Source organism: Ictalurus punctatus, chromosome 20 (assembly GCF_001660625.3).
Source record: "Ictalurus punctatus breed USDA103 chromosome 20, Coco_2.0, whole genome shotgun sequence".
Lineage (NCBI taxonomy): Eukaryota > Metazoa > Chordata > Actinopteri > Siluriformes > Ictaluridae > Ictalurus > Ictalurus punctatus.
The window spans coordinates 356,756-372,726 of record NC_030435.2 but is presented as its reverse complement, the minus strand read 5'-3'; the positions used below and the strand labels follow the sequence as shown (position 1 = coordinate 372,726).

The window sequence follows — 15,971 nt, the reverse complement described above, 5'->3', positions numbered from 1 at the left end:
GTGTGTAAACGACAGATTGTGCTTTTTGTTATGGTAAATAAAACACAAGGCCTGTGAACTTATTATAAAATCATTACATCGACACGGAAATGATGTCAGATCAACTGGTGTCATACCGGCATACATGCGAAAATCTAATCCAATCTAATCTAATTTAGGATCATAACATAGCATAATATAATCTTTTTTTAAAGGTTCTTCAACAGAGGATTTAGTTTTCAGAAAAGGTTCCAGGTGCATTCCCTTAGAACCATCTAAAGAACCCCTGCAGAAGGGTATAACATAATCCCAAAATCTCTGAATCTAAATAAGTGACGTCATATCAACTGGTGCAATATAATACGAAATAATAATATAATATAATATGATATTCTTTACTTTCAATTTGATTAACTAATCACTGATATGGTTTTATTTTATTTGTTATTATTTGTACTTAACATTTTAACATTTTATTTCTAATTTATCTGAAATGTCCCTTTCTTTGTGTTCTCCAGGTGAAGAGCGCTACATCTGCTGGTACTGTTGGAGAATATTCCGGTATCCAAACACCCTCAAAGCACACGTTCACTTTCATTGTGCACTGAGCTACACACGAACGCCCATCAGTCACGAGCACGCGCCACGAGGACCTCCAGACAACACCAACTTCAGCCGCTCACCCAAGTCGGGCGATATACCCAGCAGCACGAGCACCTCGCCCTTCACCAACAAAGCAGCAGCAGCAGGGTTACCGAGGCGAGCCAGCCAGGAGGAGCAGGACCGAGCACTCGACATGAGCGTCACCTCTTCATCCAGACACCACCACGGCCTGGTCGGTGGGAGCTCCTGTGTTGCGTTTCAGCCTGGCACGCGCTCAGCTTTTATCCCCGCAGGACTTGGCAAAATGTTCCCGCCAGCTGATGAGGTCACAAACAGAGACACAAAAGCAGACACCACATTCAGCTTTGGAAAACTCTCTCAGGTCTCGAAGGCCAGCCGCGCTCCTGTGGACTCTGCGCCGCGGGGGTTTTCTTTATTATCTCATTTTGAGGAGACCTCAGCTTTCAAGCATGTCTCCCCCGGTACTCGTTATCCTCACGTTCCACCCGGTTTCCCGTTCGAGCGCTTCTCGTTACCGCCGTCTTACAGCGGAGAGTGTAACAGCGTTCCTCTAGTACCATTCACTGTTTATAACGGAGAGCTGCTTTGCGGCTCACCCTACTACCCTCTAAAGTTCCACCTCCTCCGCTACCCGGACTCGGTTTCCTCCTACTTCGGTGCTCCGACTCTCGGGTCGGACATGAACCCCACGTGCGGCTCGGCGGACAGGGAGATGGCCGTGCATGTGGAGAAATCCCGAGCCAGACTGGAACCCCTGCCCTCTGTGACGCACACACATGCTGCATCGGCGACGGGAGCGAACGCGGTCACGGGCAAACCGAAGAAAGGTCACTTGTGTCTGTACTGCGGGAAGCTCTACTCCCGGAAGTACGGACTAAAGATCCACATGAGAACACACACAGGCTACAAGCCGCTCAAGTGCAAGGTATGCTTCCGGCCTTTCGGTGACCCGAGCAACCTCAATAAACACGTTCGCCTCCACGCCGAGGGAAACACGCCTTACCGCTGTGACTACTGCGGAAAAGTGCTGGTGCGCCGGAGAGACCTCGAGCGTCACGTCAAGTCCAGACACCCGGGACACCAGGGCATGAAAAAGAGATCAGCAGAGGAAGAAGAGCACGCTGACGATCACACCGAGGAGCCAAAGAGCGATGAGGACAGTGACGTGGACGTGTGCTTCACAGACGAACAGAGTGATCAAGAGTCCAGCCAAAAATAACCACTGACTCCTTAACGGACCTGCTGTTTAAATTTATAGTGAATTACTAATATACAGTACACGCTCCCGTTATTTAGCTACGATACGCACTGGTGTAAAATATAGTGACCGTTTAATTATAAAGTCACATGACATTTAAAATGGCATCCAGCTTACAGTTTCCTGTGCTGAGGGATTAGAAGCAGCGTGTACCATTCTTAATGAGCCCTTATACACTTCCCCTTAGTTAACAGCTTATTTATGTTACCCGATTAAACCACTCCCCTTTTACCTCATAATGCAACCGAAAATGACTGATATTCTCAGCCTCATTAGGGTAAATCAGTCTGAACACTTCCTGCTGCAGGGCATTATGGGATTTTATGAGTGCACTGGATTCTCTCCACTCGATTTAGGGCGGTTTACATGTAGTAAACAGGACAAAGCTGAATCCTCGCATACTTGTTGGAATTTAAGTATACTTTTTGCAAAAGTGGGAAAATGCAACAGTTTGCCAGATTTATCCTGAATTTTGATGAAAGCTTTTAGGATTAGAATTAAATTTAAAATGAATGACCCCTGAATCTGGAGCTGCACTTTACAGAAACCGTAGCATATAACACTGGTGTAAAAAAGTACGCTTATTTAATTTTTTATACATTACCTCCTCCTCTTCCTTTGGTTCCAATCGTCCTGCTTTTTTTTAAAAGGATCTTGTGAGTGTCAGACTCCGCCCTCCGTGTCCGAAAATAGTCTATTTGCACTTTTTTTTTTCCTTCAAACGTGTCCTGTACAACAACAGGCTTCAGGTACTACAGCAAAATCTCTTCATTATTATTATTATTATTATTATTATTATTATTATTATTATTATTATTATTATTATTATTATTTCTTGTCTTAGCATTTTTATGTAAAAATGTAATTATGATATAATTTACTGTTGAGTCGTATCATTTGTTAATAATTGATATTGTAAAAGGAAATATTTTCCTCAATCAAATTCCTTTCAATGTCAGTTTAAAAAAAAAATAAAATATAACAAAATAATTTTTTTTGCAGATTGATATTGTTAAATAAACACAAACACACACACACACACACACACACACACACACACACACACACACACACACACACACACAATTGTAGAATATTCTATATTAATATTATATTGTAATTAATAGAGTGAGAAGGGTTAGGGTCATGACCCCTGAAATGGTGGAAGCAGCTGATTATGCACTCATATAAAGGTTGAGAATTCTCCACGTCCTAAATATGTTCTTCTTTAAAGCTTTTCTGCTCCTGTTCTACAGAGAACCTTAAAGGATTCTCCCAAGAACCTTTAAGTTCCATACATCTCAAATTTTATGAGAATTATTGTTCTGTCCCAAACGCTAGAATTCATTTATAGCCTGTTCCCTTCTCCGACCTTTTCTACCTGCAGTTTCATTCTTTCCTTCTCTTTCCTTTTTAGTCTTCTGCTCTTTCCCTCCCTCATTCTTCTCTCATCTACTCTTCTTGATCTTCTTCTTCTTTCCATTGATTTCTGTTCTGCCTCTTCTCTTTTTTAACAGCTGTAGTCATTTCTTCTCAAGTCCATTTTCTCATTATCTTTAATTTCCTTCTTCTCTTCTCTCCTCTTCTCTTCCCTCCTCTTCTCCATTCTTCTCTTCTCTCCTCTCCTCTTCTCTCCTCTTCTCTTCTCCTTTCTTCTCTTCTCTCCTCTCCTCTTCTTTTCTTCTTCACCCATTTTGTCACTTGTTATCATTTCCGTTCCTTACCTTTCCCTGCCAGTCCGTTTCCTTACCTTCGCTTCTCTCACGTTTTCATGTCACACAGATGTGTAGTGTAACTCAGTCTAACTCCTCTGTTCGGAGATAAACGGGTGATCTGGCGCCCGTGTCTTGTGAGCGTCCTGTTAGGATTACTGTGGTGTTTCACGCTGCTCAACACACACCACGCTTCTGAAACACATGATGTAACACTCAGACCATTCATTTTTTTCATTATAAATATCAGCTATTGTTGAAATGTGAGTCTGTGCACTTATGTGTAATTACTGTGTGATACGGACGAGTCTCTTTTTGTGTAAAAGTGGAGCTCACACACCTGAATAACCTGCATGTGTGTATAATTGTGTGTTTGTATATATGTGTGTATAATTGTGTGTGTGTGTGTGTGTGTGTGTGTGTGTGTGTTATTTTCCACTGTGCTGACTGCACTGCTCCTCTTTTAGTGTGTTTGCTCCATGTCTAGTCTCTGTCCTCTCTCAGTCTGGATTGTGGTCCCACCCTGTCTTGTCCATCGCGTCCCTCCCACCAGCGTTTAATCAATTAGTGCCCTTCTTTATCCGAGGCCCCAGAGCGAGCGATTGATGGAGTTTCAGCTTTTCACACAGCTTCAGATTTGGGCAAAACTTTCACTCGCCCGCTGTGACTGATTAACACCAGCAGAGCTTCAAATAACCGGCGAGAGACACAGCACCGCCGTCATGGACATCAGCGAATGCTAGAAGCAGAGAGTTTCCTCCACTGAGGTGCTTGGCCAGGTCTTTACTGCAGATTCCTTCACTTGCTGCTTGTTTGTGGTTTTTCTGTGTGAAAATCAATGAATGCGTCTGATTGCAGTCGATCCTTTGTGCTTTTTCCAGCCTCCGAGAGATTTTGACGTTATGATGAATGACGTTCTAATTAAAGTCAGACGTTCTTATCATTCCTCACCACAATGAGAGGAGCAACTCTCATTTACTTTACAACCCCAATTCCAAAAAAAGTTGGGACGCTGTGTAAAATGTAAATAAAAACAGAATGCAATGATTTGTGAATCTCATAAACCCATATTTTATCCACAATGGAACATAGAAAACACATCAAATGGTTAAACTGAGTAAATGTACCATTTTAAGGGAAAAATAAGGTGATTTTGAATTTGATGGCCATAACACGCCACAAAAAAACTTGGGACGGGTGCAACAACAGGCTGGAAAAGTAAGTGTTAGTAAAAAGAAACAGCTGTAGGTTAATTGGGAACAGGTCAGCGAGATGATTGGGTATAAAAAGAGGATCTTAGAGAGGCGGAGTCTTTCAGAAGTAAAGATGGGCAGAGGTTCACCAATCTGCGAAAAACTGCATCTACAAATTGTGGAACAATTTCAGAATAACGTTCCTCAACGTGAAATTGCGAAGACTGTGAGTTTCTCATCATCTACAGGACATAATTTTGAGATGTTTACAAAAATACAATTGGATATAAAAAGTTTACACACCCCTGTTAAAACTCCTATCAATTGGGTTGAGGTCATTGGACATTTAAGAACATTTAATTTCTTTGTCTTTCTTCAGAATGAATACAGACGAAAAGAGCAAAAAGATGACAAAAAGTATAGCTTTAGAGACCAGATCGATGCGGCCCAGGAACAATATAACATGGCTAACACTGGCAGTTTAAAGTCAGGTCTGAGACTCAGCGGGACAACAGAGACATTTATTACCGTTTATAATTACAATTAATGCTGTGGAAAGTCCAAAAAATACAACTTCCAGTACCCAGCTTGCATAAGTGTACAGAGCCTTTTATAATTGGGAATGTGGCAGTGTTCAAAATCGACCAATCACATTCAAACTCATTCAAGCACATTCAAGCCAGTCAATTTTGGCACAAAACCTTAAATCTTCTGCTAAAACACTTCAGATGAAGAGGAATTTCACCTTTCAGCATGATAACGACCCGAAGCAAACCTCCAGATCAACAAAGGAACGGCTTCACCAAAACAAGTTCAAGGTTTTGGAACGGCCCCGCCTAAATCCAATCAAAGATCTGTGTGGTGACCTGAAGAGGGCTGTGTAGGAGACGCCCAAACAATCTGACAGAGTTAGAACGCTTTACAGGGAAGAATGGCAAAATGTCACTAAGTGTAGACGCTCCAAACCGATGGCGTCTTCCCCCAAAAAGACTGAACGCTGTGATCAAATCTAAAGCTGCTTCAGCTGAGTAATAGTTTAGGGGTGTGCAAACTTATGCAACCAGGTTATTGTACATTTTTTATTTTTCATTTTTACCCTGAAATCATTCTTATTGTTTTTCACTGTAATTAAAAGCTTAAAATTTCACCGTAACAGTAGGAAAGACACGATTAGTGTCTTGAGTGAGTAGTAATCGTGAGTAGTAATGACACGATTTATCTTGGTTTCATTTTTCATCACAAAAACCTGACATTTTAACAGGGGTGTGTAAACTTTTTATATCCGGTGTATTTTTGTTTGTAAGCCTCTTGAAATATGATTTTAAAATAAATGAGAGTTCCTCCTGCTCCAGGAGGTAACTGGTGTGGAATGATAAGAATGCCTGACTTTAATTATGAATTATGATGAACTTCATTCATTCTTCAGAATCTCTCTCAGGCTGGAAAAGGCACAAACAATCAACTGCCATAAAACATTTAAAGCTTATTTATGGCAAAACAAAACAAAAACAACAACAACAAAGGACCTGGACAGAAGAAGATGACTCAGTTTAGACCAGGGCACGACCCAGGAGATTCCTTTCAGGGATTTTCCTGAGGGTCAGGAGCTAAAACACTGAAGAACAGAATCAACAATAAAACACTCACAAACACAGTGTGGTGCTTAGAGCAACGTCTCAGAGACAACATGCATCTTATATTTATTTATTTATTTCCGTCCATCCTGTACAGAACGGAGTGAATAGAAGTGTAAGAAAGAGTGAAGTGTAAACGCACAGCCTGAGGGGTTTATACACCGCTGCTATTGAGGACGAGATCGACCGTGGTGCCGGGAACGAGCAGCGTTGTTTAACGAGGCTTCTGCAGAAACACCATAATGGATGTTGACCTCGTACTGAAAGACTCGATGTTAGCTTCTAGTGCCGTTTCCCCACTGACCAGTAATGTTTTGTCCTTGAGAAATGTTTTTAACTCCAAGTCCCTCGTAAATCAGAATCTGTTCTCAATTTGCTTTCATAAAATTTAAAGCTATTGAATCCTCTCCAGTGCTCATTACAACGTAAGTGCTGTGGAGTTCTCCAAAGGTACAGTTCTTTCTGTGAATAATTCCCAGCTCTTGGTCTTGGAGAAAATGTTATCTCTGGAAAAAAGGTCGTGCGGGTTGGGGCGAGGTTCAGTGACAGCAGGTCATAAAGAAAAGTGGCACTAACCTTGTACTGCTGCAGTCTGTTTATTAAACCGTCTGACAGCTCACAGCGTAGCAGATATTACACACATTTCATATACTTCAGCTTCAGAGAATCATCTTTACACCTTATTTGTATGTGTATGGTCGGTGTGTAGGAAATGTTCTCATTCAGTCTTTTATTTTTCATGTCGTCAAAAAAAAGAAACTAAAGTTTGCTTCTTCAGTCTGCTTTTCTTCAGGTGTAAAGGTGAGTGTTCGTGTCTAGACGCTTCTGCTGAAGAAAGATCTGGCAACCTCGGAGGTGTGAACTACACGCAGGTGATTTTAATCATCTGAATGCTGAAGCTCAGAAAAAGCAGCTGCGCAACCCGACTCTGAACACCAGGAACTTTCCTCACGCACGTGTGAATCTGAATGTGGAGTGAACAGAGTGTAAATAAAACTTCAGCAGTTATCTGAGATGACATCAGCAGCAGCAACTGTTAATGACATCAGCAGCAGCTGACCAATCACAGAATTCCATCATGTAAGGATTCTTCTAACATTCCTGAACCAGCAAAAACATTCAGTTATACACTATAATCAACAGTATATACAGTTCTGGGAAAAAGTCTTAGCACCCTATTTATTTAATACAAACTTTGTTATAGAGTTTTATTTTATGATTTCTACATTATTGAGGCAGTACTAAAACACTTTCGATTCCCAAACATTAGTTTTCCAGCAATAAGAAGTGAGAGTCAGAATCTCCAGAAGAACCGAGTCTGGTTCTGCAACACGTTCACTAACACTTCCAGCTCATTTCCCTAGAAAACTGCACTCATTCCACCTGAGAATACTGTTTCTTTTTTAAAGCAAATCGTCGTCACACCAAATATTGCCTTTGTTCCATGTATTACTGTTTACTGCGCTTTATAGTATTTTTTAAATGGAGATACTTAATTTCATTATCTCTGAAGGCATCTTTGCTCTACAGCGTTTCTTTGCGTCACACAGAACTGTAATTTATGTGCATTTATTAGAGATGTTCAGTCAGAATCACACACAGTCTGAGCAGTTATCACCGTTCATAACAGAATCCTTTCAGGACCGAAACACAGAAATAAATGTGTGGATTCTTTCTGATTTATTGCGTTCCTATTGTTAAGTCAGAAACTATTCCATCTCCAGCGTCCTGCTCCTCACATCTCTCCACCTGCGCAGTCCTTCACTCGGATTGTCCTGGGTTTTTCCGTGTTTTTTTCCCCTTTTAATTCATTTCCTTTCACTGGCCGTCTCCGAGATGTGGTGAAGATGAATAGAGAAAGACTATTTAAAGAAATAAACAGAAATATCTACCACATGCAGAGAACGCAGCAAGAACATTTAATTACAGCCAAAGCAACTGCTGCTTTCACAAGACGACCTTGAAGAGAGACCAAGGAGCTGTGTGAGTGTGTGTGTGTGTGTGTGTGTGTGTGTGTGTGTGAGTGTGTGTGTGTGTGTATGTGTGTATGTGTATGTGTGTGTGTGTGTGTGTGTGTGTGTGTGTGTGTGTGTGAGTGTGTGTGTGTGTGAGTGTGTGTGTGTGTGTGTATGTGTGTGTGTGTGAGTGTGTGTGTGAGTAAGTGTGTGTGTGTGCGTTCGTGTGTGTGTGTGTAATTATTTGAAGCATTTTATCTTGATAAATGAAGCAGAATAGCAGAGGAAATAAGAAATGCTCCAAAAGAAAAAAAATTACAGTAAATAAATCAGTATAGATTTGATTGACATGCACACCTCTGTCTCTCTCTGACTCTCACTGTCTGTCTGTCTGTCTGTCTGTCTGTCTGTCTGTCTGTCTGTCTGTCTCTCTCTCTCTCTCTCTCTCTCTTCGTTCACATTCAGCTGTAAATGATGTGGTGTTTGATGTGGAGAGCTCGTCTAATCGTCTCATTCTAAACACAAAATGCAAATATGCACCATGCATCTGCATACAGCCAGGTCAGTGTGTGTCTGTGTGTGTGTGTGAGTGTGTGTGTGTGTCTGAGTGTGTGTGTGTGTGTGTGTGTGTGTGTGTGTGTGTGTGTGTGTGTGTGAGTGTGTGTGTGTGTGTGTGTGTGTGAGTGTGTGTGTGTGTGTGTGTGTGTGTGTGTGTGTGTGTGTGTGTGCGTGCGTGTGTGTGTTAGAGTGAAGCAGAGTGGATGTGATGGCTCTTGAGCTGATGTTGACAGTCTGTGCTCCTGCAGCAGGTAAACCAGGAGGACAGTGCAGGTAGGTAGGACACACACACACACACACACACACACACACACACACACACACACACACACACACGGTTGTATATGGTCTGTAAATAGAGACAAGCACAACCACACAGAAACAATAACATTCATTGTAAAATATGTGAGTAATGAAACATTAGGCCTTGTGATGAAATAATGCTCAGTGAATATTTCTATAAAATCTATAATAAAGTATTAAATACAGCAGTTGATTATTTTCCTATCAAGTGTTTTATTCCTCTTACACCACAGCGATGCATTTTTATTCTCCATTTAATCCAGATTAATTCCTCTCACTTCCAAATCACCTGAACTTCATCTCTGAGATCACCTCTAAGAGCTTTTATTCACCAAGAGTTGTATTTTTTATATGATGAATCTTATACCACAGCAAACTGCCAACATCTACAGTTTAACATGACACATCATGAAATACTGAGAATACTTGAAGTTCTGCTCTCAGAACACATTTTTAATGATCACTAACCATTACAATTCCCTCACACAAATTACTTTGATCATAAATTTAAGCCAATTTGATACACTCCTATAACTCTCGATAAATATAATAACAGACACTATATAAATGATCTACAAAGATTATATCAGATTGTGGAGGTGCTGGAATTCCATGTGACTGAATGGTTGTAATCAGCTTTGCTAACACTAGGCTAAATGCGTCCTATTGATTTCCTCATTAAGTTCGACCCACTAAACAGAGCAGGCTAATGCGTTAGCAATTAATCCACTTAGCTCGCAGCACATTAGTGGGGATTTAGCTGTGACTGTGAACTCAGAGCTTTGGCAAGTATGAAAGGAAAATGGAATAAAAAAGAAATATATGATGCGATTGAATCAGCTTTGTGTTATTAGATGTTTATTCAGAGGAGATACATGGAGTGTGTTTAAACCTTACTGAGAGATAAAAAGAGCTGTAAAAAGCCTGTAAGAAAGTTTATAAAAGAGACAGAGAAACTAGAAAGAGAAGAGAGGAGGTGAGAGAGAGAGAGAGGAGGAGGAGGAGGAGGAGAAGGAGGAGAGAGAGAGAGAGAGAGAGAGAGGCACCAGTAAAGGTCCATTAGAGTTCAGTGGCCTGTGAGAAAGAAGTCAGATTGTGCATGAACGATTTCACCCAGGCAGCAACACACTGTCCACAAACACAGCATTAACCAGTCAGTGTGTGTGTGTGTGTGAGAGAGACTCAGGGGCGTGTCTGGACCTGTCACTCTAAAGAAAGCAGGCAGGCCAGAGGAGAATATTAATAGCCTTTAAATGGAGTGGAAGTCTCTTTATTGGCCGTCTGGTGTTGGGTTTGTTATTGCGGCTTTGAAAAGGCTAATAAAGCTCTTTGGTCTCGCCGCCTTTCAAACACACAATGACTTCAGCTAGTAACGCTTTTAACCCTTATGTTAAAATGTTGGGGTCAAAAGGACCTGCTTGAAATTTTGGGGTAAAAGTTTCTCTAAATCAGAAGTTTTTGCATGGTGATGATTATTAATGATAAATAAATTTCACGTCTCTGAACATTATACAACTATTCAAATTATTCAGCTCGTTATTTAAATGTCTGCAATAATATTCTGGCTGTACGAACAACCCCAATTCCGAAAAAGTTGGGACAGTATGGAAAATGTAAAAAACCCAAACAAACGAACACGTATTAAGCGTTTGGACGCTGAGTGAAGACTCCAGTTGGTTAAATCCAGCGAGCGGAATTTTCCCCATTCATCCATTATGCATTTCTTCAGCTGCGTGACTCTACAGGGACTTCGGTGCCTTATTTTGCGCTTCATAATGCGCCACACGTTCTCAATGGGAGACGGGTCAGGACTGCAGCAGGCCACGCTCGCACCCGCTCTCTCTGCTCACGCAACCACGCGCTTGGAATCCGGGCAGAATGTGGTGTGGTGTTGTCCTGCTCTGGATGGAGACATATGTTGCTCCAAAATGTGTACATATCTTTCTGCATTAACACTGACACGCCCCCATACCATGGGCACTGACACGCCCCCATACCATGGGCACTGACACGCCCCCATACCATGGGCACTGACACCCCCCCCCATACCATGGGCACTGACACACCCCCATACCATGAGCACTGACACGCCCCCATACCATGGGCACTGACACGCCCCCATACCATGGGCACTGACACACCCCCCATACCATGGGCACTGACACACCCCCATACCATGAGCACTGACACGCCCCCGTACCATGGGCACTGACACGCCCCCGTACCATGGGCACTGACACGCCCCCGTACCATGGGCACTGACACGCCCCCATACCATGGGCACTGACACGCCCCTATACCATGGGCACTGACACGCCCCTATACCATGGGCACTGACACGCCCCCATACCATGGGCACTGACACACCCCTATACCATGGGCACTGACACACCCCCATACCATGGGCACTGACACGCCCCCATACCATGGGCACTGACACACCCCCATGCCATGACAGACGCCGGATTTCAGACCTGACGCTGATGACAGCTTGGATGGTCCTTTTCCTCTTCGCCCCGGAGAACACGACGGCTGTTTTGTCCAAAAACTATTTGAAACGTCGACTCGTCGGACCACGAAACACAATTCCACTGTACTACTGTGTATCTCAGATGAGACCGAGCCCAGAGAAGTGGGCGGAGCTTCTGGACAGTGTTGATGTACGGCTTCTGCTTTGCGTAGTAAAGCCTTAACTTGTATCTGTGGATGCAGCGGCGAATGGTGTCGAGTTGGAACGTGTTGCGTGTATCAATTTCAAAATAAATGTTTACCTTCAAAAAAACTATGCAGTTGATTATGTAAAACATCGTCTTTATACATTTTTTGTTTAAATACAAGTCAAAGTACATTTACACATCACTCCTCATTGTTCTTATTAGCATTTTCCATACAGTCCCAACTTTTTCGGAATTAGGGTTGTATATTTATGCTGAAATGTCCACCAGTGAAACACATTATCTTTAAGCTAGCATTATTTATCTGTGACTTGTTTTGGAGGGACTGAGGTTTGCGTTTTATAAAAATAGCTCAATTCAATTGATCAGTCAAACTGCATCATAATAAATACAACTTTAATTATATTTAAAGGATGGCAGGATGTGAGATCCACAACTGCAACTGAACAAATAGATAAATAATAATTAAAAAATAAACAAATAAATTACAGACCCTGGTTCAGTGAGAATCACTGCTGTGAATTATTTTATACAAATTATATTCAGGATTGAAAAGCAGCATCATTTGGTGTTCCTCAGGGTTCAGTTCTGGGTCCTACTGCAATTGCCTCCTGAGCATTCTTTCAGAATTAAGATTTGGATGTAAACATGTTTTTTTATTTCCAGTTTCACCCGTGCACACATCTGTTATCAGGAGGATCTTCACCAAAACAGACTTCCTGTAGAAACTGTAATGAATTTCCTGGTTACACAACTGCACTGTTTGAGCATGTAGTATTAGCACATTTATAGAAGGGGTGTATTTATTTATAATCGCACTATCCGGTGTCACCCAGATGAGGACGGGTTCCTTCTGAGTCGGGTTCCTCTCGAGGTTTCTTCCTCGTATCGTCTCAGGGAGTTTTTCCTCACCACGTCTCCTCTGTCTGCTCGTTAGAGATAAATTCATACATTTAACATCTATATCCTGGGTGTATATATTTCTGTACCGCTGCTCTGGGACGACGTCCACCGTTAAACACGCTGCACACAACACTGAACTGAATCGGATTTTAAACTGATCACGACTGAGATGGAAAGAATTCAACATTTAAAATAAATTCTACAAAAATTCTTACACTTTTACCTCCAAAAGTCTGAAACCTTCATGTCATAAACAGTCCACTCTGAGTGAGAAGCCTGCTTTACCTCTCACTGCTTTACCTCTCACTGCTCTTTACCTCTCACTGCTTTACCTCTCACTGCTTTACCTCTCACTGCTCTTTACCTCTCACTGCTCTTTAACTCTCACTGCTCTTTACCTCTCACTGCTCTTTACCTCTCACTGCTTTACCTCTCACTGCTCTTTACCTCTCACTGCTTTACCTCTCACTGCTTTACCTCTCACTGCTCTTTACCTCTCACTGCGCTTTACCTCTCACTGCTCTTTACCTCTCACTGCGCTTTACCTCTCACTGCTCTTTACCTCTCACTGCTCTTTACCTCTCACTGCTTTACCTCTCACTGCTTTACCTCTCACTGCTCTTTACCTCTCACTGCTTTACCTCTCACTGCGCTTTACCTCTCACTGCTTTACCTCTCACTGCTTTACCTCTCACTGCTTTACCTCTCACTGCTCTTTACCTCTCACTGCTCTTTACCTCTCACTGCGCTTTACCTCTCACTGCTCTTTACCTCTCACTGCGCTTTACCTCTCACTGCTCTTTACCTCTCACTGCTCTTTACCTCTCACTGCTTTACCTCTCACTGCTTTACCTCTCACTGCTCTTTACCTCTCACTGCTTTACCTCTCACTGCGCTTTACCTCTCACTGCTTTACCTCTCACTGCTTTACCTCTCACTGCTCTTTACCTCTCACTGCGCTTTACCTCTCACTGCTTTACCTCTCACTGCTCTTTACCTCTCACTGCGCTTTACCTCTCACTGCTTTACCTCTCACTGCTCTTTACCTCTCACTGCGCTTTACCTTTCACTGCGCTTTACCTTTCACTGCTTTACCTCTCACTGCTCTACCTCTCACTGCTCTTTACCTCTCACTGCTCTTTATCTCTCACTGCTCTTTACCTCTCACTGCTTTACCTCTCACTGCTCTACCTCTCACTGCTCTTTACCTCTCACTGCTTTACCTCTCACTGCTCTTTACCTCTCACTGCTCTTTACCTCTCACTGCTCTACCTCTCACTGCTTTACCTCTCACTGCGCTTTACCTCTCACTGCTCTTTACCTCTCACTGCGCTTTACCTTTCACTGCTTTACCTCTCACTGCTCTACCTCTCACTGCTCTTTACCTCTCACTGCTCTTTACCTCTCACTGCTTTACCTCTCACTGCTTTACCTCTCACTGCTTTACCTCTCACTGCTCTACCTCTCACTGCTCTTTACCTCTCACTGCTTTACCTCTCACTGCACTTTACCTCTCACTGCTCTTTACCTCTCACTGCTTTACCTCTCACTGCTCTACCTCTCACTGCGCTTTACCTCTCACTGCTCTTTACCTCTCACTGCTTTACCTCTCACTGCTTTACCTCTCACTGCTTTACCTCTCACTGCTCTTTACCTCTCACTGCTTTACCTCTCACTGCTCTTTACCTCTCACTGCTCTTTACCTCTCACTGCTCTTTACCTCTCACTGCTCTACCTCTCACTGCGCTTTACCTCTCACTGCTCTTTACCTCTCACTGCTCTTTACCTCTCACTGCTCTTTACCTCTCACTGCTTTACCTCTCACTGCTCTACCTCTCACTGCTCTTTACCTCTCACTGCTCTTTACTTTTCACTGCTTTACCTCTCACTGCTTTACCTCTCACTGCTCTTTACCTCTCACTGCTTTACCTCTCACTGCTTTACCTCTCACTGCACTTTACCTCTCACTGCTCTACCTCTCACTGCTCTACCTCTCACTGCTCTTTACCTCTCACTGCTCTTTACCTCTCACTGCTCTACCTCTCACTGCTCTTTACCTCTCACTGCTCTTTACCTCTCACTGCTTTACCTCTCACTGCACTTTACCTCTCACTGCTCTTTACCTCTCACTGCTTTACCTCTCACTGCTCTTTACCTCTCACTGCTCTTTACCTCTCACTGCTTTACCTCTCACTGCTTTACCTCTCACTGCTCTTTACCTCTCACTGCTCTTTACCTCTCACTGCTCTTTACCTCTCACTGCTTTACCTCTCACTGGTGTTGCAGCTTTAATACGGATCTGCTTGGAAACAGATAGAGTTTTTCAGTATACATCATTGGACTGTAATCATCTTGAAGATTAAAGCTTTAAAGCTACATGCTCTTTCCTAAAGAAGATGCCTCCTTGATGGTAAACTACTGCATAGAGTCGAGTCCCTCAACACTCGAACCTTTTCCTAAACTCTAATCATACATTAATTAAGGATGGAGAGGTGATTGTAGATTTATTGTACAAGTTTAGTGGGAATTGAACATTAATTCTACCTAGCTGTGTATGTAAGAGGACATTTTTAGTACCGTAAGCCTGAAGGCTTCTCCTCCGTGGTGTCTGTGACGGGGTCGGCCATGGTTGTCTATATTTAATGGGCATATTGTGAAGCAGTGACATGGCTGACCTGCATGAACATATTCCCATGGCTCACACACACACACACACACACACAGTGAGCTGGTGCTAGGTGTCTCACTGCCACGGCCTGGATAATAGAGGCCATTACAGACCTACACGCTTAATACCCCCAACGGCTGCCTCAAGTGGGGCGAACAAACAAAGACAGAAGGAGCCGGGTTTCAGTGTCCATGAATGAGGTTATATATTAATCTTGCAAAAGGGAAAAAAAACATTCTACAGGTTGCCTTTTAAGCTTCTTTTGTATACAGGGCCTATTTTCCTTCTTTCTACTTGATGAAAAGATCTCTCTCTCTCTCTCTCTCTCTCTCTCCCTCTCTCTCTCTCTCTCTCTCTCTCACACACATCCTTTTGAAAAGAAATTCTCCTAAATACATGCTATTAGAATATGTGTATAGATGGGTAATAAGTTATTAGTTGCAATTACTGGTCATCTATTAGCGGAGAATAATAGGCTGATTAGCCGAAAAGCCTTTTAAACTCGGAGG

The 15,971-nt window shown here is 42.6% G+C and overlaps 1 protein-coding gene across 1 annotated transcript in view; it reads left to right on the top strand.

The window, feature by feature from the left end:
* Positions 1-2,605, top strand: part of prdm13 (PR domain containing 13) — an 8,672-nt gene extending 6,067 nt beyond the window's left edge. Inside the window, exon 4 of the mRNA XM_017495116.3 lies at positions 498-2,605. Coding sequence (XP_017350605.1) covers positions 498-1,822 — 1,325 coding nt within the window. The 3' untranslated portion in view covers positions 1,823-2,605. The remainder of the gene's footprint in view (positions 1-497) is intronic.
* Positions 2,606-15,971: the final 13,366 nt, after the last annotated feature.